This window comes from Mesoplodon bidens, assembly GCF_964165515.1.
Source record: "Mesoplodon bidens genome assembly, chromosome: 19".
In the NCBI taxonomy this organism is placed as follows: domain Eukaryota; kingdom Metazoa; phylum Chordata; class Mammalia; order Artiodactyla; family Ziphiidae; genus Mesoplodon; species Mesoplodon bidens.
In genome coordinates this window covers 51,402,057-51,421,439 of record NC_138179.1, presented here as the reverse complement: position 1 = coordinate 51,421,439, position 19,383 = coordinate 51,402,057, and the positions used below count along the sequence as shown (strand labels likewise).

General features: G+C 54.0%; 2 protein-coding genes across 3 annotated transcripts; one reads left to right on the top strand and one right to left on the bottom strand.

Moving 5' to 3' along the window:
- Nucleotides 1-93: 93 nt before the first annotated feature.
- On the top strand, nt 94-2,426 carry HSPB9 (heat shock protein family B (small) member 9). The gene is given in 3 exon segments (XM_081220512.1): nt 94-1,171; nt 1,173-1,205; nt 1,207-2,426. Coding segments are annotated over 3 exon segments (453 nt in total). The 5' UTR covers nt 94-1,043; the 3' UTR covers nt 1,499-2,426.
- A 505-nt stretch (nt 2,427-2,931) lies between these two features.
- Nucleotides 2,932-11,241, bottom strand: RAB5C (RAB5C, member RAS oncogene family). 2 transcript variants are annotated; one of them, XM_081220511.1, is made up of 6 exons: nt 11,135-11,241; nt 6,701-6,953; nt 5,071-5,222; nt 4,740-4,862; nt 3,789-3,882; nt 2,932-3,260 (listed from the first exon to the last, which is right to left on the bottom strand). In XM_081220511.1, exons 2-6 carry the CDS (start codon nt 6,864-6,866, stop codon nt 3,145-3,147), a joined length of 651 nt encoding a protein of 216 aa, XP_081076637.1. In that variant the 5' UTR covers nt 6,867-6,953; nt 11,135-11,241; the 3' UTR covers nt 2,932-3,144. The 2 variants fall into 2 exon arrangements, with proteins under 2 accessions (XP_081076637.1, XP_081076636.1); XM_081220510.1 differs by lacking the exon at nt 11,135-11,241 and adding an exon at nt 9,453-9,597.
- Nucleotides 11,242-19,383: the final 8,142 nt, after the last annotated feature.

Below are 19,383 nucleotides of genomic sequence, written 5' to 3'. Positions count from 1 at the left end.
CTTCTGTTTGGGGCATCACCTCCCAAGCCCAAGGGTGAAAATGCAGGCCTGGGGCCTGGAGTCGAGTTGGCTTCTTGCGCAGCTCCCTCCTGCCCCCACCCTGGCCCTATCCCACACGTCTCGGGACACAGAGTTGCACCCAGTGTGGCGATTAAATAGCAACAGTTCTATTTCTTGACCTGTTAAGTGGTACACGGGTGTGTTCTCTTTGCGCACTTTTCTCTGCGTACGTTATACTTCAACAAAAAGGGTTTATTTTACAAGTGCTGAGCGCCACAGTAATGGCCGTGGTCAGGTAAAAGGCTCCCAAGGTGGAGATGGGGTAGAGGCAGAGGAGGGCGGAACGGCTCTCCCGCCCACACGGTGGGCACCTCCCATGCAGGGCCCAAGTCTTCATCTTTGTGGTCCCAGAGCCCAGCTCTGAGCCTGCCACAGCAGGCCCGGGATGGAATGAAGGAAACCAGGAAGGCGCCTCCACCTCCCAATCCCCATGTGTCGCAGGATTGTGCGTGGTCAGAGAATTGCAGGACGTTCCAAGAATGGATGACCCCGCGGTCACATTGATGGCTCTGTTCAGGGGACAGTCCTCCTTCCCCCCAGGCCTGATTCTCAGAAGGGCAAGAGCCCGGCAGCTCAATCTCATCTCCGCTCCGTGCTGGTGACAGCTCCATTGTTGGGCTCGAGCGCCACCAGCCTCTTTCGGCCTATCCGGTTGGGTCTCAGCCCCGGCGGCCGGGCCCTCTGACTAAGGTGGGGAAGGGCCCGAGAAAGCGGCCGGATCCGAGATAAAAGCAGCAGCAGGGGGTGCCAGGGCGGCTGCCAACCTGACCCATGGAGGTAGGACGTACCCAGTTGACCCCATACTCTGTGGAAGCCAACCTCGCCGGAAGCCAAGGGAGCCCCCTGAGCAGGGCGGCGTCGCGCGAGCAGGAGCGGAGCCACGCGGGGCCACGAGGGCCCCTGCTCCCGGCGTCCGCCCCCCGGCCCAGCGCCGAGCGCTGCATTCGGAGCCTCGCGCCCTTCAACAGCAGTTGCTCAGTCGGATGCAGCGGGTCGGTAGCAGTCTCCCCAACGGGAGCCAGTCGGCGTCCCGATGTCCCAGCGTGGCCTTTACTGAACAGAACCAGGTGATCACCCTGCCGGTGCAGCATCTCGCGGAAGATGTGGCAGCTTGGCTTCCAGATGAAGATGCATGCCCACGGTTTCGCCCGAGGAGCTGGTGGTTCAAGTGGACAGCGGATGCCTGATGGTGACTGGCCAGCGGCAACTGGAGGGCTGTGACCCTGATGGGAGCAGCTTCCGCGTGGCGCAGAAGGTGCACCAGCAAATGTCATTACCACCGGACCTGGATCCCGCCGCCATGACCTGCTGCCCGACCCCGTCTGGCCAGCTGTGCGTCCGTGGCCGGTGCCGGGTGCTGCCTTCCTCTGAAGCCCAAACAGGACCCGCCTCGAGACTCAGGAGCCGTGCCTCTAAGAAGGGTTCCAAACTAGCCTGACCCAGTAAACCACCACCGCAGTGAGCAACACAACAGCTTCAGAGTCTGTGGTCGTTTCTCGGGGCTGGGGTCAGAGGGGGAGGTAGAACAAAGGTAGAGGGAGGCCAGGTGGAGGGCCCAGAGGGGCAGGAAAGGCACCGCAAGGTGGTGGTCCACGATAAATCTGGCCCCCCGGGAAGCTGGGGGGAGAGTGGGCAGTGCTGCTTTACTCACCTCAGCTCACTGCTTGGACCAGCAGCCCCAGCAGGGAGCAGCAGAGGGCCAAAAGGGCCCCAGCATCGCTTGACTCCAGAACCAGCAGAGGGCGCCCCAGAGACTAGGGAGCAGGTGGCTCGGACCCAGTGTGGGGCTGCTGTCTTGGCCTTATGACCGGTCCAAGGTTCCAGAGGTCGTCGGTGTTCCTTCCTCTTCAGAGAAGAGGGTGAGAGGACCCCATCTCTCACGAGCCTAGTACAGACTAATCAAAAAACCCCGAAGAGGTTGTTTCTGGTGTTCAGAGACCAACTACTTTCAAATACAGACTGCACATACCCCAATATAATCTGGAAGAGCTGGGGAGGCTCCTCCAGGCAAATGCAAGGCCCTCAACTTCAACCTCGGTGATATTCAGCCCCAGCTCACTCTCACCCCACTCCACCCAGTTAGAGCTGGTAACAGCTGGCCTCTTTCTCTTGGTTACCATGACCACCAACATCCCCTCACTTTGGGGGCGGGGGGGGGGGAGAAAGCTTTTGTTTAACAAGATTTAGAGGTTCATTTTAAATTAACTTCAAGTCAGCTAGCGAGGCTACGGTCCGATAAACTCTGCCAGAGAAAGACAAGGAAGACAAGCGGGAGGTCGATCGATCGGCTGACTATATTGACAAGATACTGATTGGTTACATGTTGAAGAAAACATACAATACAAAATACAGAAAAAGTTGGTTCCATCCCCTCCCACTACCCCCCCCTTACCCACCCACCCCCAAATACTCATCATTGTGATTTGGTCAGAACAGGGCTCAGAGCCAGAGGTCAGGGTGACCAAGGACGAGGGGGAAGGGGGCTGTGGGCAATGGGTTCGTGGCTGTCACAATAATGCTGTGGTAATGCTGTGGGTTCTCTCCCAGCTGTGAGTCAGGGGGTGGGGAGGGGACGCTGCAGCCTGATGACAGCCAGCTGAGGGAAGAGCTGTCTCCCCCTTCCCTGGCCCCTAGGACCTGCCCCGTCACCCAGAACGAAGCGCACTCCAAACACAGTTAAGGATATGGATGCTCTTGCTGAGCCCGCTAATCAGCAAGAGGGAAAGAAGGGTAACTGCTCCAACCCCCGCCTCCCCATACACCAGGGTGGGGGGAACAGGGGCACGTGGCTACTACCGGCAAAGGAGGAGTGGGAGAGCAGTAGAAAGGGCAGAAGTGGGAAGAGCAGATCATATATATTAAAAAAGTGACTTAAGACTTAAAATTGAATTAGTATTTGTACAGAAAGGTGCAGGTGGAATAACTCACTCCGGCCTATGATCAAAATGATATGGAGAAACCATGGTGGGCCCCTCCCCCTGCCCCCCAGTGGTGGCCCGAGTCGGTAAGTGCGATTGGTTAGAGTGGATTCCAGTCGGGTCGTTGAGGCGGAGGAGGTGGGGGCAGTGGGCAGGTAAGGGGGGCTCAGTTGCTGCAGCACTGGCTCCGGCTGGCAGGGTTATTCTCCTGGAGGTCCACTCCTCGGTTCCGGCCCGGAGCACAAGCTGTATTCTGGGGCTCGTTCTTGGGAAGCTTCTTAGCTGTTTGGGAGACGAGGGGGAAGACGGGTGTCTGTGGGGGAACCCTAGTACTCTCCCAAGTCCACTTGGGTACCACCCAATCAGCGATAACCAACATCCTGATGGATGTGTGTTCTATGTGCCAAGTATATTTTGGGTCTTTCAGGAAACTGAGGCAAAGAGGGGTTAAATAACTTGCCCAGGACCACAGAGTTAGCAAGTGAGAGAGCGAGGATTCAAACCCACACAGGATGACTCTAGAGCCAAATGAGCCCCCCAAAATCCTAAGTGGGTAGGGGGCTGGTGATGTACAGCTTTAGGTGGGTGGTACGCTGCAGGGTCAGGAAGTGAAGTGGTGAGACTTTGGCCCAGGCTTTAGAAACTTCTGGGGTGAGCTATCTATATCTGAGAGTCAGATGACAAAAAACAATTTTATCAAAGTATCAAAAATGGAAAAAGATCTGTTGGTGAAGGGACCCCACAGACCTACTACAGAACAGCAGGCAAGTAACACACCCTGGTTGGGGGAGGAGAGCCAAGGCAACTTACCTATTGCCATGAAAATTTCATTCACGTTCATCGCAGTCTTTGCTGATGTCTCCATGAACAGCAAACTGTTGTCCTCTGCATAGGCTTGTGCTTCCTGATTTGGATGGAGGTGAGAAAGTGGGTGGGAGGGAAACACTGACAGTTGGCAGGGGGCTGAGGCCCAGGATAAAAATCTTCCCTGATCACAGTGTCTTCCACACAACAGAGACGACACAGGGGTTTTCAGCCCTAAGGCTCCCCCTGCTCTGAGTTCCCCACTCCACATACAGCACCTCTCAGCTCACACACGTCGGCAGAAGTTTGACTCAGGTCTCCATAGGCCCATTCTGCCTTCTTGCTCTTCAAAATCACTAGGCTAGGAGATATTTCTAGAAAGCTATCCTACAAATACACGTGCACATTTGGACAAAAGTATGTGATGTCGACTACTGCACTGTTTCCAGTCTTTTGCAATTACACACGACCTAGAAGTCCATCGGGTGGGGAGTGGTAAAAAAGTTAAGTATATGGTATGAAAAGAAAGGGATTCATATGCTTGTGCATGTTTCCAGAAAGACAAGAAACTGCGAGCAACTTGGGGGAAGGGAGATTGAGTGTCTAGGGTCAGAGACCCAAATTTCATCCTGTATACCTTCTTGTACTGTTTAAAATCTCCTATTGCACATATTACCTGGAAAAGTCTGTCTTTTTCACCGTTTCGTTAAAAAGCCAGTTCATAGAGAAAATTAGCTGAAGCTTCTGCTACCCATATGCACACACACCCCACCACCACTGACAGAGAAGGCGGAGTGGTGGACGGCATCCCCTTTAGGCCCATGCTTGAGCCGCGAGGGGACAGCAAACAGAAGCTCCCCTGCTGTCGCCCAACGCGGCCCTTCACAAAGCCCGGACAGCCTGGGGAAGCCGAGCGGAGCTGGCTCGTCCTCCCCCGGGGCCTGGTCCGTCCCCCACCTGGAACTCCACAGCTCTCTTGCTGGCCAGGTCGGCCTTGTTGCCCGCGAGCGCGATGACGATGTTGGGGCTGGCCTGCCTCTGCAACTCCTTCACCCAGTTCTTGGCCCGTGCAAACGTATCCTGGGGAGACAGGGCCAGAGCGTCAACAGGGCGGAGCAGGCATCCTGCCCAGGGCTGTTCACTGGAGAAGCTGGCGCTGGCGGAGCCGAGGTGTCTAAGATGTCATCACCCTGAAGATTCTGGCGAGACACCCCCGAACACCAGAGGAAATGTGCCCCCCCCCCCCCATTCAGGAACAAAGGGTTGAGAAGCAAGGGAAAATCTTTACTGTGTTGGTGATGTCGTAGACCACGATGGCAGCCTGGGCCCCCCGATAGTACATGGGGGCCAGGCTGTGATACCGCTCCTGTCCAGCTGTGTCCCAGATCTCAAACTTGACTGTTGTGTCGTCCAAGCAGACGGTCTGTGTGAGGAAGGCCGCTGGAAGAGGGAGGGCAGTGTTACCAGGCGCAGAGGGGCCGAGGAGACACCCTCACGTATCTGCACCGTGCCACCCGGGCTCTGGCACTTAGAAGCCCGAAAACCCCCAACCCGGCGGCCAGAGAAGCCGAGCAAGGCAGGTGGAGCGGGCGCTTCTGTTGAGTCGAGGGGGCTGGGGGCTGCACAGGCTTTACAGACCCAGCCAGGCAAGAGTGGGAGGAGAAGGGAAGCCTGCTTGTACCTCAGCCATTTCAGGAGCCCTCCCTGAAGGACAGCGGCCAGGGGCAGGACAGGGAAAGTCTAGGAGAAGCCTGGCTCCAAGCACAAAAGGGTGGGCCCACGCTCCTCCTCCCCTCCCTCCCCTCCCTCCCCTCAGAGAACAGTCCTAGCCCCTCCGTCTGCTCCAACCCAGGGGCACGGCTGGCCTTCGGTGTCCTGAGGACACTCACACACACACTCAGCCACGCTGGGGGAGACTGAAGTACACGCCGTGCTAATGCCAGGCGGGGGCTGGGTGGCCGGCTTCCCGCTACCCCTGCCACCTCCAGGCACGCTGGCTAGCCGCCACCCTCGGCTTTGCCCTCGACTTTATTCCTGATTGGCTCGACCTTCAGGGAACACAGTGACCCCATCTCTGACCTGAGGAGGCAGGGGAACACACGGCACTTGTGCACGTGCTTCAAAGGAGCCTCGCAGCTGGGGCTGGCAGGTGGGAGTCCCAGCCGAGGATCCCAGCGGCTCTGTGCAGGAAGCCCGCTCTCCTGGTCGGCCCTCCCCCCTCCGCCCTGAGGGGCCTGGGGCACGGCCTCACTTCCCCTCTCCAGCTCCTGACTCGTGCTGAGGAGGCAGCAGAAGACTGCTGACACGGCCTCCGTTGTTTCCAGCTGCCTGGAAACCTCCTGCCAACCAAGAGGGCAGAAAAAGGATGACTCAAGCCCAAGGTCGGCCCCAGCCCCTCGGGCTGTGTACTGGCCACTGAGGCAGGAGGCTGAGTCCAGACCCTCACGTGCTCAGTGCTGACCACTGGGAAATCAATGACGGGCTCTGAGCTCAAGAAAGGGGTAAAGGTCAGCTTCAGAAACACCAGCCCACTCACGAGGCCATTTCCCCATTCTGGAACGTGGGGGAGGCCGAGGTAGATGCACTGCCTGGTAGCGGTAAGAAGAGCCCTCAGAGAGGCAGACGCAGCCTCTCCCTCCCCAGGCCAGTGGAAGGGTGTACCCGGGGCCACACAAAGAAATCAAGGGACGGAACCAGGAGAGGAAGGCAGTTTTCGACTCTCAGCTAATTCCTACTAGATGCTTGTTGGGACTCTGACATGGAGGCCAGCTGCTGGGTTTGATTCCAGGGCCCAGATGAGGCGAGGTGCCGCTGCCCCAGGCATGCTTAGCCCCTGGGCAGTCAGCTTCCCTTCTCCTCGCGCCAAGGCATTTCTTCCACTTCCCTGAGGCCACCCCCTCTCCCTCGGGCCCACTCACCTCCAATTGTGCTCTCCTGGTACTCGTGGAATTGACCCTTGACAAAGCGGAGGACGAGGCTGGATTTGCCCACTGCGGACTCCCCCAGCAGGACCAGCTTAAACTGACAGATCTTGTTCCCAGCAGCTGGTCCGTTGGGTCGTGCTGCACCTCCCCGACCCGCCATGGCCCGTCCCGCTGCAGTGGTGCCGGTGAGCGTGGGGGCGGGGGCCAGTGCTGTGCAAAGAGGCACTTAGTGGGGAGGGGCCTCCAACTGCAAGGGAGAAATCGTAAGTGCTGGGTTAGGCCAAAGACTGCCACCCAGGGAGCCCTCTCTAAACCACAGGTCACTGCCCCGCTCTGATGACCTGGCTGACTGCCTCCCCTCTCCCTAACCCCCTGTCCGGCTTCTCCGCAAGTTAGGACATGAGCCCTAACTAGGCTGTACCACACATCTCCTGGCCCTACAGCCATCCGACAGTAAAGCGAAAAGTGGTCCCCCAACTCTAGGATCACAGTTCTGTGCAAACACGCTGACTTCCCATCCCCAGATATGTACACTCACATACAAATAAACACCCACAGGAGAGGAATGGGCATATGCCAGCCTGGTGACAGTTAAGTCAACAGGCAACACAGGGTACCAAAAAATGGCTCAGGAGACACTAGGATCTAGCTCAACAAACAGTTGACCTGCGGTCTGGTAGCTCAGATCACAGCCTGCCTCTGTGCAAAGCCAGAGTGGGTGGTGAGGCCAACCAGGGAACGGGGAGTCCCGGTGGAAAGCTCCTCAGACAAGGTGCTCGGCCAACCTCGTGGGCACTCAGGGACCAGGGCCTGGCCAGGTGCAAGTCGTTATCAAAAGAGCTGTTTTGTCCTGCCGTCTCCGGTCTCAGTCTGAGGCTGGAATCAAAGCCTTATTTCACTCGCTCATCCTGAGCCTCGTCCCCGCAGCTCTCTCATTTTTGATGGGCCAGAAGTCTCACACACATTAAAAAACCAAACACACACAAAACCAAACACACACCACAGCCAGCGAGCTCTGCTGGCAGTCAGAACAGCGGCCAAATTTCCCTTTTAAATAGAGACCTCAGTTCCATTCTCCACTGGCAGAGGCAGGGCTGAGGGAGGACGAGGGGGAGGTGTGGGAGGGCGGAGACAGACACGGGTACCGAGACCAAGACCTGCACACCCGGCAGCTGGTGTTCCTGCGCTGACATCTTAGTCACTCAGTCAGTGGTACCCTCGGAAGTGCCAGTTTTTTTTTTTTTAAGTTTTGGAACTGCAAAGAAGGATGAGGAGGCTATCTCCAGAAGCCTCTAGAAGACTGATACGAAAAGGTATCAGAACGTACACAGAATGTTTGACAAACGAGCACTGTGAGTAGGTACTGTGTCCTAAACACGCTGTGCGGCATTTGAACCTAAGCTGAGAAGAAAGGGTTTGGATGAGAATGCCCTGCGCAGAATAGAGTCTATGCAGGAAGGGTCTTCGGAGCAAGACAACCCTGACCTGCCCCTGAGCGCGGGGAGCGCGTTCCCCGACAGTCAGAGGACGGGGTGCGAACGAAGAGGGGAACGTCTGTGGGAAGCAATGGTCTGGGCTCATGCGAGAAGCAGGCACAGAGGGCTTGCTTTGTGCAACCTCAAATCGTTTCTCCACGTCCAAGTTCTCCCAGCAACTCATTTAAAAAGTGAGCTGCAGGAAGAGTGATTCACTAACCAGGAACAACAGTTTCCTTTCTGGACGGCACTAAAGGAAAAGAGGCTTGAAGCGGGGGCCACCTATTCCCCAAGAGTACAAGGAAGGAAGCACGGGGGGGGGGGTGTGGAATCTCAATTAGTGACAAGAAATGCCAGTTCTGAAATATTTTAGTTTAAGATGCTTTCTCTTTTCACCCCAGTCAATGATGTTGGCAAGCTTCTACACTATGGCCCTTGAGGTGAGGTCTGTGCTTCTGGCTTCTTTGCTGCCTTCCTCTCTATGTTCTGGACAAACAGGGAATTCAAAGAGCGCTCACCAAATGAGATGATTTTCAGAGACAGCTAACATTTACTGAACACCTGCACAACCATTATCTCCTTTAAGCTTTAAAACCATCTCCCATTTTTCAGATGAACAGCCTGCGCTCAGGTGTTAAATGCCCTGCTCAAGGCCACCCAGCACATGGTGACGGAGCCTGGACGCCAGCCATCCTCCCGGCTGTAGGAAGAACGGTGGAGGCAACGCCCACCCTCTGTGCTTGGTTTCGGGCTGCTGGGTGGATGAGAGACTCTTTTTGTGGCAGTACCTTTGCTGGCCCAGCGAGGACTGGCTCTGGCTGACAGTCACAGCGATCCTGTGGTCCCTGTGTACTCCTGCCACCAGTGGGAGGAGGTGCCCAGGGCCAGGCCAGGCAACAGCGATGATGGGAAGCCACGATGGAATTACAGGTTGGTGATTACCACGAATCCACGTGACACATAATCTTGGCCGGGCAACAGAGCGTGGCTGGGGCACTGGAGGAGGAGGTATGAATGAGTGGGGTGAGGGGAACAGAGGTGAAGGCTCTGATTCCAGGAAAACCAAAGCAGCTGGGGCTGAGGGCCACTGGGGTAGGAGGTAACCAGCATCTACAAGTCAAGAAAAACAGAGGTAACATCTAAGTCTCGTCCCTATCAAACCAGTGGGTTTCCAAACCTGCCCAGGCAGCATCTGATTTTTTTAAACAAGCCAGAAGAGACAAATAACTTTCATGCAGCGGTTCTCAACCCTGTCTGCACAACAAAATCACCTGTGCAGCCAGCCCCCGGAGGTCCGATGAAGGTTTGGAGAAGGGCCTGTGTCTGTATTTCTTAAGCGCTCTCAGGTGCTCCGCCTGGCGCAAACTGCCTGGTGACATGCTCTGCCTGGATGCTGGTCCTGCTTTCCACAGATACCTGAGCAGGCACACATGGCGTTTTTTTATGGCCTGTTGCCTCGTGGTTTTCCTGGACCCACTTAGTGATCACATGAGCAGAGGTCTTGAACCTTCCCAATCAATAAAGCACAGAGGAAGTTGATTGTGCCACGAAGGGCACATGGAGACATGGAGGTGCCTCAGACAGGCAAAGGCCACACTCAGAGCCCCAGGAAGCCCTAGGTCATCCCCTCCCCAGACTGGGAAATCAGAGACGGAGCCCCTGGCAGGTGGTAAAAGTGAATTCACTGAGCTTGCCTGCTGTCTGGGGGAGGCAAGCCCACTGTGGGAATCTTTCCTCCTGAACCAGCAGCTAGAATTACCCACAGGCGCAGTCAAATGATGGAATTATAACCCAAAATGGCACAGTAAAAGTCTTCAGGTTTTTTAATAATTCTTTTTTTTTTTGGCCATACCACGTGGCTTGCAGGAATCTTTGTTCCCTGACCAGGGATCGAACCCGTGCCCCCTGCATTGGGAGCACGGAGCCTTAACCACTGGATCGCCAGGGAAGTCCCCAGTAAAAGCCTTCTTTCAGACCAAGATCCAATTCCCTTTAAGAGCTAAAGCTGTGGTCAAAGTTCCTTATAAGATACAGAATAGGCCAAAAATATATATATTTTTAAAAAAACCAGTTTCTCCAGCACCAGGAAAAACACACAAGTGGGATGAATTTCCTCCCGGATATTTTCATGAAGCTGCTGAAATGGGTAGAGCAGCACCTCGAGGGCCCCTCCTTGCCGTGACCCCCTCCGCCACGCTCCAAATCAGAAACCTGGTTTCTTCAGCGGCCACGAGAACAAGCGTCACGGGAAACGGGAGAGAATTCGAGGATGGGGGCATCCTACACCTTTCCCCACAGGGCACACGAAAGGGCAGAAGGGATCGGAGCTCCTAAACACTCTGGTCCGTGAACAGGCATAATGGGCACACGCCCAGCCCATCCTGGGCCCAAGCGGGGAGAGAAAGAGGGAAGAAGAGCGGGACGCTGCTCCTCCTTGCTCTGGACACTGTGGGTCAGTGGGTCTCAAACTTTTCTTCATCAGAATCACCCGGGGCGTTTAGAAAATAAGCCTGACCAACTGAATCTAGAATCTCTAGAGGTGCAGTCCAGAAATCAATGTGTTTAAAACAAGTTCCCCAGGAATTCCCTGGTGGCCCAGTGGTTAGGACTGGGAGCTTTCACTGCTGAGGGCCCGGGTCCAATCCCTGGTCAGCGAACTAAGATCCCACAAGCCGTGCGGCGCGGCCAAAAAAATAAAATAATAAAACAAAATAATCCCCAAGTGATTCTAGGAGGCTGATTTAAGCCCAAGAGCTGCAGTTGACACAGGAAGGAGGGAGGAATGTGAGAAGCAGAAAGGCGCCCCCCAGATGGGTGCCGTGGACAGTACAGGTGGATCAGGCTGGCGGTGGAGACTGGTTCCTGGCTTTATTCCACACCTGAAGCCTTCTCGACGATGCGAGATGCTGCTGGAATGTCGCCCCTCCCCCCAGCTTCCACTTGAAATGTTCACCTTTCTCTTCTCTAATCCATGAAGTCACCCACTTCATACTCTTTGTCCTTCTGGTAAAGAGTGAGCAATTCCAGCTGGTGGGTGTCTCTCGCGCTTCCTGTGTGCTTCCTGTTTGCTTCGGAGACTTCCTCTAGCTGAGTCCCGGCACAGCTTGGATAGTGAGCAGATTAAGGAAACCAACCAGATTTTGTTTTGGCCAGAGGCTGGTCTGCTCTAGATTTGCTCACTCAAGGTTAGCCTGGGGCCCCCTGGGACCAGGACAGGGAGAGGAGTGGGGAGGGCGTGGTGCTGAGAACCCAGCAAGCCCAACCAGGGCCCCTGGAGGCGGTTCTGGCCGGTGACTCTTCAGCTACACTTTACTCTGGATAAAAGCATTCCTGAATATTTAACACCCTGAGAGCTGGGCAAGAGGACATCAGAAGCAACCTGTTAGCTTAAAGAGAATAAATGAAAAAATCAGGGGATACGGGAGAGGTAATTAGGTCCAAAAGCTAAGGTGGAAGACATTAAAACGCTCAGAACAGCAGGGGAGATGATTTACCCATAGACTCAAGAACACAGCTCATCCTCAAAGGGGAAGACCACCACTACTGGCACCCAGGACCACAGGGCAGACTCACAGCAGGACTACGCAGGCCTCGAGCTGGTTGCAGAGACAGAGGAAAGAAGAATCTGAAGCAACACAAGCCAAGAGCCCCATGAGGTCCCCACACTCCTTCCTAGCACAACTAGCAGTCAGGACTTGGGAGGCTGAACTGGGTTTGGTTAAAGCCTGGCTCCACCGTTTATTAGCTGAGTGACCTTGGCCAAGGCAGATGAGTGACCGCTGTCAGCTTCAGTCCCTTATCTATAAAATGGTATTACTTAATACCAATCACACAGAGTTGTTAAATCAAACAACACATGGTGTGCATGGTACAGTACTCTCCTGAAGATGAGGTCCTAACGAACGGCAGGGTTGTTATACTACTAAGAGCCTGACTAAGCAGCTTTGACTCACTGGTTGTCAAAGCTCGGAACTCCTCTTCATAATTACAGAGAAGGAGATGGAGGTGAGGCAAGGTGACCTGCCCAGGGTCACAGCCAGGTGGTGGCAGAGCCCAAGCCCAGGACTCGTAACTCCAGCAAGGCTCCACCATCAGAGATAGAAAACCCAAGATTAATAACGTCATCACATCCACTAAGAATAATGGGGCCACCACCTTCTGTCTATGCTTTAATAAAATATGGCTTTTAACTATGGGAAAAGGAGTTTGTATCAAATTTAAAAAACACGCTGCTGGATGGAAAAGTTCTATTATCTTGATTTGGGAAGTAGATACATGGACGTCTACAAATGTAAAAATGCACTTAAGATGTGTAAGCTTCGGGACTTCCCTGATGGCACAGTGGTTAAGAATCCGCCTGCCAATGCAGGGGCCACGGGTTCGAGCCCCGTTCCGCGAAGATCCCACATGCCGCGGGGCAACTAAGCCCGTGAGCCACAACTACTGAGGCTGCACTCTAGAGCCTGCGAGCCACAACTATTGAAGCCCGTGCGCGCCTAGAGCCCGTGCTACACAAGAGAAGCCACTGCAGTGAGAAGCCCGCGCACCGCAAGGAAGAGTAGCCCCTGCTCACCACAACTAGAGAAAGCCTGTGCGCAGCAACAAAGACCCAATGCAGCCAAAAATAAATAAATACATTTACTTATTAAAAAAAAAAAAAAGATTTGTAAGCTTCACTGTATGTAAGTTACATGTCAATAAAAACGTTAAAAATCCTGCTGGTATAGAATTTTGCATACAGCAATGAAAAATTAAAGCTTAGAAATATGATACCAATCTAGCTCCCCTGTATATAAAATATTTTCTGTCTTAGTATAAAAAAATTCAGAGTAAAGACAATGAAAAAGGGGCTTCCCTGGTGGCGCAGTGGTCAAGAATCCGCCTGCCAATGCAGGAGACACAGGTTCGAGCCCTGGTCCGGGAAGATCCTACATGCCGCGGAGCAACTAAGCCAGTGCGCCACAACTACTGAAGCCTGCGCTCTAGAGCCCGCGAGCCACGAGTACTGAGCCCGTGTGCAGCAACTACTGAAGCCCGCGCGCCTAGAGCCCATGCTCCGCATCAAGAGAAGCCACCGCAATGAGTAGCCCCCACTCGCTGCAACTAGAGAAAGCCCATGCGCAGCAACGAAGACCCAACGCAGTCATAAATAAATTTAAAAAAAAAAGAGACTATGAAAAAGATGATGTCTGAATTAGAAGAGGTCCAAAAGAGAACAAAGATACCCAAACAAATAAGGGGCAAGATAGCAGGATTCAGCATAAACAAATGTGCCTGCTGCATACATATTAAGAATATATTTATTGTTTGTATTTAACTGTGAGCTGAAGAATTTTGAAGTTGTTTAAAGCTTCATGATAGTAAAAAGAGAAGCTGACGCTTAAGTCTTTTCAGCAGGGAGAAAGAGGTTACGATGGTGTGATGCTCCGCACTCCCCAACCAATCCAGAGCGTATCTGCAGAGGGAAAAGGGGTTTAGGGGTGGAATCAAAGAGAGGGGTGTCTTCCCTGTGTGACCAGGACTATGGAATTGCCACACAGAGAGCCTGTGTCTCACCTGGAGCGTGTCACACAAGAAGCTGGGCCCTGGAAGCCAGAAGCTTAACAGTGCAGGTTGAGATTCAGGGAGAATGCTGACAGGCTGTATCAGGCCAGGGCTGTAGCCTCTTCCCACCAGTAAGTAGGGGGCTTAGGGGACACGGCAGCAGGAGAGGAAGGGTATGCAGCCTTTACAGAGCCACAGCAAGACAACTCCCTCTCCAGGGGGAAGGGAGGGAGATCATCCCAGAGGGGGACTGAGAGTGAGAGGGCGCCCCTACCGCTGGGGCAGGCCCTTAAATCTGCCCAGCCCGCCCAACTCCCTTAACTGGGAGCAGTTTCACTTCACTCCCCTTTCAACAGTAAGACTCGGACTGGGGCTGAGTACCTAGACTCCTGCACCACAGTGACGCCTGTGAGCACGGAGTCCACGAACTCCACCAACACCTGCCAAAGGGGCCAGTGTGCAGGGGCACCGAGAGGCTTAAACCCTGGATACACACGACCGAGTGGTCCTTGCCCGGTGTCTGGGCTGAACCTGGAACTGTGCCAGGAGCAGCCAGGCCAGAGCACAGCTGCTCCTGCAGCCCTCTCCCTTGTTGGGAAGACCGGCTGTGTCGCTCAGCATAGATGCCAGGCCGAGTTGCGTGGAAGCCACTCTTGAGGACAGACCCCCAGCCTCCCGCGGCCCTGCCCCAGCAAGAGCACCAAGAAATCCTTCTCCGATCTCCAAGCTGCTTTCTCAGCTCTCAACCATAGACGGGCTCCCTGGACAGGAGGAGAAGCAGAGTCAGCGCTAACTTCCAGGCCCAGGATGAAAAGCTCCGGTCCCTCTCTTCCTGCGCCCACGGGGAGGAAGGCTGCTGGGGGCGGGGGGGGGGGGCAGCGGCTTATCTACAGGGATTCGCTGGCACGGCCTGGCCGGCGTGGCTGTCCGTACCATCTGGGGAAGGGCCCCGGGATTCAGGGGCGGCTCTAGGGTTCTCATTCACCGGCCCCGCTGGCCACAGAGGAGCCAGGCGCTTGGGTGGTGGGGTCATGGGGAAAGGCAGCCAGACAGCGGTCTGCCTACAGCTGCACCAGGCAAGGCTCGTGCTGCCTACGGATTCGAAGAGGCACCGGGGGGGCTCTCGGCCCTACGCGTGCTACTCCTAAGAGGGCCTGGACTCCGGCTCAGCACACCTCAGCCAGCGAGGCTGTGGCAGACTCTCCGGCCCCATGGAGGGCAGCTCTCTAAGAAGCCTCAAGCAAAAGCCCAATGTGAAGTCTGGCACTTTCGGTGGCACAAACCCACACACGCATCCGGCTACAGGGTCCGGGGTCCGGGGTCCGGGGTGCGGGGGGAATGGGACCAAGGCTGTGTGGTGGCTCACCTCCCCCCACCGCCCCAGCTGCTGCAACACAAAGAGAGCTGGACAAGGCTCAGCTTTTTCCCCCCCCGCCACAACCTATACCTGCCGTGGCCCCAGGACGGAGCACAGGTCATGTGGAAGCCAGTCAGGACAGCTGTAGGAGACCAGCTGACCCACAAGCCTCACGATTACTCTGTGTCTGAGCTGTTTATGCTCATGCAGTTACTATTTCCTCACACGGTGCTAACTAGGATCTCAACAATACAGGGCCCATTGATCCCTCTGTCTTGGGAAGGTCTCTGCAGGGGCCAGGAGTACCAGCCTGGACAGCTGCTGCCCCAGGCCCAGAAAGACTCCAAGAACCTCTGCTGCAAGTCAGGATCATCAGCAACACCTGCGTTATCGAGCTACTCATACCAACAACTGACACCTCTCACAAACCCTTCCTGTCTTTACAAAAAAAAAGAAAGCCAGTTTAAGTTACCACCCTCTTTGTTTTGCCCTCAGCTCCTAAACAGAGAGCAGAGGGCAGAGGTCATGCTTCAGAGGCAAGCAGGGGAAAAGAGAATCAGGTATCAGATCTAGCAAAGCCAAATTCCTCCTGCTCAGACACCACACACACTATGGTCACAGGCTGCCCAACTAACAAGAAACAAGGTCAAAGTTCCTGCTGTGGGATCTGAGGGATGATGGCTGCTCTCAGGAGCCCTGGTGCCAATGAACAATATTTTAGGCTGATTTTTTCTTTCTTAAATTTTTGTCGAACAAAATGTAGCAGGGTGAAGTGAAGAAACCAAGCAATGAATGGGTCTCAACAGGTGGGTCTCAACATTCATTCATCATTTCGATGAATGAATCACACTTCTACTTCATAGCCCCAAATTTTCATGACTGTTGCGGGTGGCAAGAGGTTGGAGAACTTGGGGGCTTGAGGGCTGGGAGTGAGAAAGTGAGAGAAGCTAAGGGCATGTTGCAGATGAAACGATCATGCTACAAAATTCGCAAAGGCAGACTATGGGTTTCCCTTTAACAGCACATAACATCAAACCTGACACACAGTGGGTGTTCATAAATGTGGTGAACTGCGAGCCTGCGATGTAGGTACAGCCCGGTTAGGTCTGGCAAGTGAACGGGGCAGCTGAAGGCTTCAATACACATCCATCTGCCAGACAGTTTGGATCCCCTAACAGAGCCATAGCCCAGTGGAGGAGACACCTCGCCACCCCAGACAGGACCTCTTAGGTTCCTTCTACACAGGGGTGAAAAGCATGAGTGCTGGAGTCAAACTTCAGTTCAAGTCCTGGAGCCACCACTTCCTAGGGTGACTCTGTGTTGTGTCACTAAACCCATCTCCTCCCGTGTAAAATAGAGAGATCAGCACCACCCATCTCCCGGGGCCGCTGGGTAAAGGATGCACCGAAGACTCGCAGCAAAGGGCCTGGCTCAGAGCAAGCTTTCGATAAATAAATGTTCGCGGCGGGGAAGTCCCTATGACGTGGATTCCTCGAGTAAACATTCAAACACTGTTTATTCACGTATTGCTTCTGCTTCCAGTTTCCCTGAACCCCATTCCTCAGTGCCCCTCGTTTGGAGAGAATGCTGAGAAGGACAACAGCTCTAGTCTGAATATTTTTGTCCCTCTCCCAAATGCCTATGTTGAAATCCTAATCCCCACTGTGATGGTATTTGGAGCTGGGACCTTTGGGAGGTGAGGCCATGAGGGCAGAGCCCTCATGAATGGAATTAGTGCCCTTTTAAAAGAGAATCCCAGAGCGCCCTTGCCCCTTTCATCACGGGAGGACACAGCAAGAAGTCGGCAATCTGCAACCCGGAACAGGGCTTCCACCAGAACCCAACCATGCTGGCCCCCTGATCTTGGACTTCCAGCCTCCAGAACTGTGAGAAATAAATTTCCTTGTTTATAAGCCACCCAGTCTGTTGTAATTTTGTATAGCAGCCTGAACAGACTAAGACAACAACTTTCACCAGTGCCCTAGAAAAAGGAGCAGCTCACAGCTGATGTCCTATGTCCTGTCAACAACCATAACCTTGTATTCTCTGGAGACTGGCTTCCAAAGCCACAAGAAAGGAGGGTGGGGACGACCACCACCAACCAAAAAAATCAACAATGAGTTAAAACCCCTAACCAGGCAAATCATGAACTCTTAAAAAAAAAAAAAAAAAAAAAAAAGCCCTTCAGCACAAAACATCTTAAAGCCCAAATGCTGTTCCTTCCATTTCAAAGCCTCTTTCAGGAAAGGGAAGAAGGAGTTCAGTGGTGGAGAGGGGGAGGGGACAGGACTAGGACAGCTGACAAAGGCACCAGAGTTCCTTTTAAAAAACCAGGCTGCAAACGCTAGAGGTTTGGAAATTGGTGTCATTAATCACCACAGCCTTTGGAGCGGCTCCGAGAGCAATTTGATGACTAGGAGAGCAGCCAGGGTTAGGGAGGCCACCCACGCCCTCCCCCACGCCCTCCCCCACGCCTGGGATGCTTCTGACAGAGCCACCTGAAGGGGACACACACGGAGCTATGAATAGAAGGCAAGAGGCTTGTAAACCAACTCCTGTTAAGATCCCAAGTTAGTGTTTCCAGCAGGGCTCAAGTTACACGTCTTCATAAGGATGACAGTACAACGGAAGGATTTAAGCTATTCAATGATTCAGGATCACAGCTCAAAGTGACAGCCTGCCCTGAGCCTGCCTGGAGCCACAAACCCTGCATGAACCCTCCCAAAGGGGAGGTCCATTTTTGAATGGCAGCAAAAGAACGCTGGCCCAGACCACATGGACTCGCCTCCCAGACCTGGAAGGTTTAGCTGGAGAACTTAGCACCTGAACTACTGAACGATTATGTACCTCACCTTCCCAACTGGATAGTAAACTCCAGAGTAAATACCAAATCCGACCATTTTTCGATCAGTCAAAAAGCATTAGGCAGGGGTAGGAGAAGTATGGAGAAGCAACTGCCTGCCGTTGGGGTCAGCTCCCAGGAGTGTCCAGGGGTGGATTTCCCAGGCGCAGCTCCACCTCACCTACCTCTGGAGGCTTCGGTGACTATAACTAACCATCAAGAGGAGAAATAACGTAACTCCAACCACAAAACTCCATATCAACATAACTGAGAGGAAGCGTTTGCTAAAAAGGGAGTGGCCTTGGAGAGCCAGCTGATTCTAGGACCAGGGCAGGAAATACACAAGGTAAGCCTGGAGCATCTTGTAGTGCCAAAAAGTAAGGAAGTGCTATCAAAAATGAGAACGAGGGCTTCCCTGGCGGCGCAGTGGTTGAAGAGTCCGCCTGCCGATGCAGGGGACACGGGTTCGTGCCCCGGTCCGGGAAGATCTCACGTGCCGCGGAGCGGCTTGGCCCGTGAGCCATGGCCGCTGAGCCTGCGCGTCCGGAGCCTGTGCTCCGCAGCGGGAGAGGCCGCAGCAGTGAGAGGCCCGCGTACTGCGGAGGAAAAAAAAAAAAAAGAAACGAAAAAACCCCAAGATGATGGGGGTACGTCAAAGAGAGCTGAAAAAGCTCCCAGTGACCGCAGCTGGAACAAGCTGAACAATAAGGTGAAGCAGTACTGGCTTATAAACCAAAGTGTAAAATAAATGCCCACGAGTTCACAGTGATATAAATAAGTGAATAAATAAACGGGGGAGGACAGACAAATCTTTTGTGTACAAGCACTCCAAGTAATTCATGTAGACACCCTGCCCTGGAGGACAGGAGCATAACGCCCCACCCCTCAAGTGTGGGCTACACAGAGGGACTGCCTTCCAAGGAGGACAGCACAAAAAGGGGGAGGGGAGACAGCGGAGAAGCCTGACAAACATCGCCTCAGGACTCCCCTGGTGGTCCAGTGGTTAAGAATCCATCTGCCAATGCCGGGGACACGGGTTCGAGCCCTGGTCCGGGAAGATCCCCCACACCGCGGGGCAACTAAGCACGCGTGCCACAACTACTGAAGCCCGTGCGCCTAGAGCCCGTGCTCCGTAACAAGAGAAGCCACCGCACTGAGAAGCCCACGCACCGCAATGAAGACCCAGCGCGGTCAAAAAAAAAAAAAAAAAAAGATCGCCTCAGCTGGGAGACCAAAGCTGACGCTGACAGTGCTAAGTCATATTGATCGTACACACCCTTGATATGATGTGGTGAGAATGGCACTTTACCTCTGAGGTCTTCCTCCCGCAAACCCATAGCCCCAGTGTAACCATGAGAAAAACATTAGACAAATCCCAATTGAGAAACACGCTATCAAATATATCTGACCAATATTCCTCAAAACTCTCAAGGTCATCGACATCAAGGAGAGCCTAAGA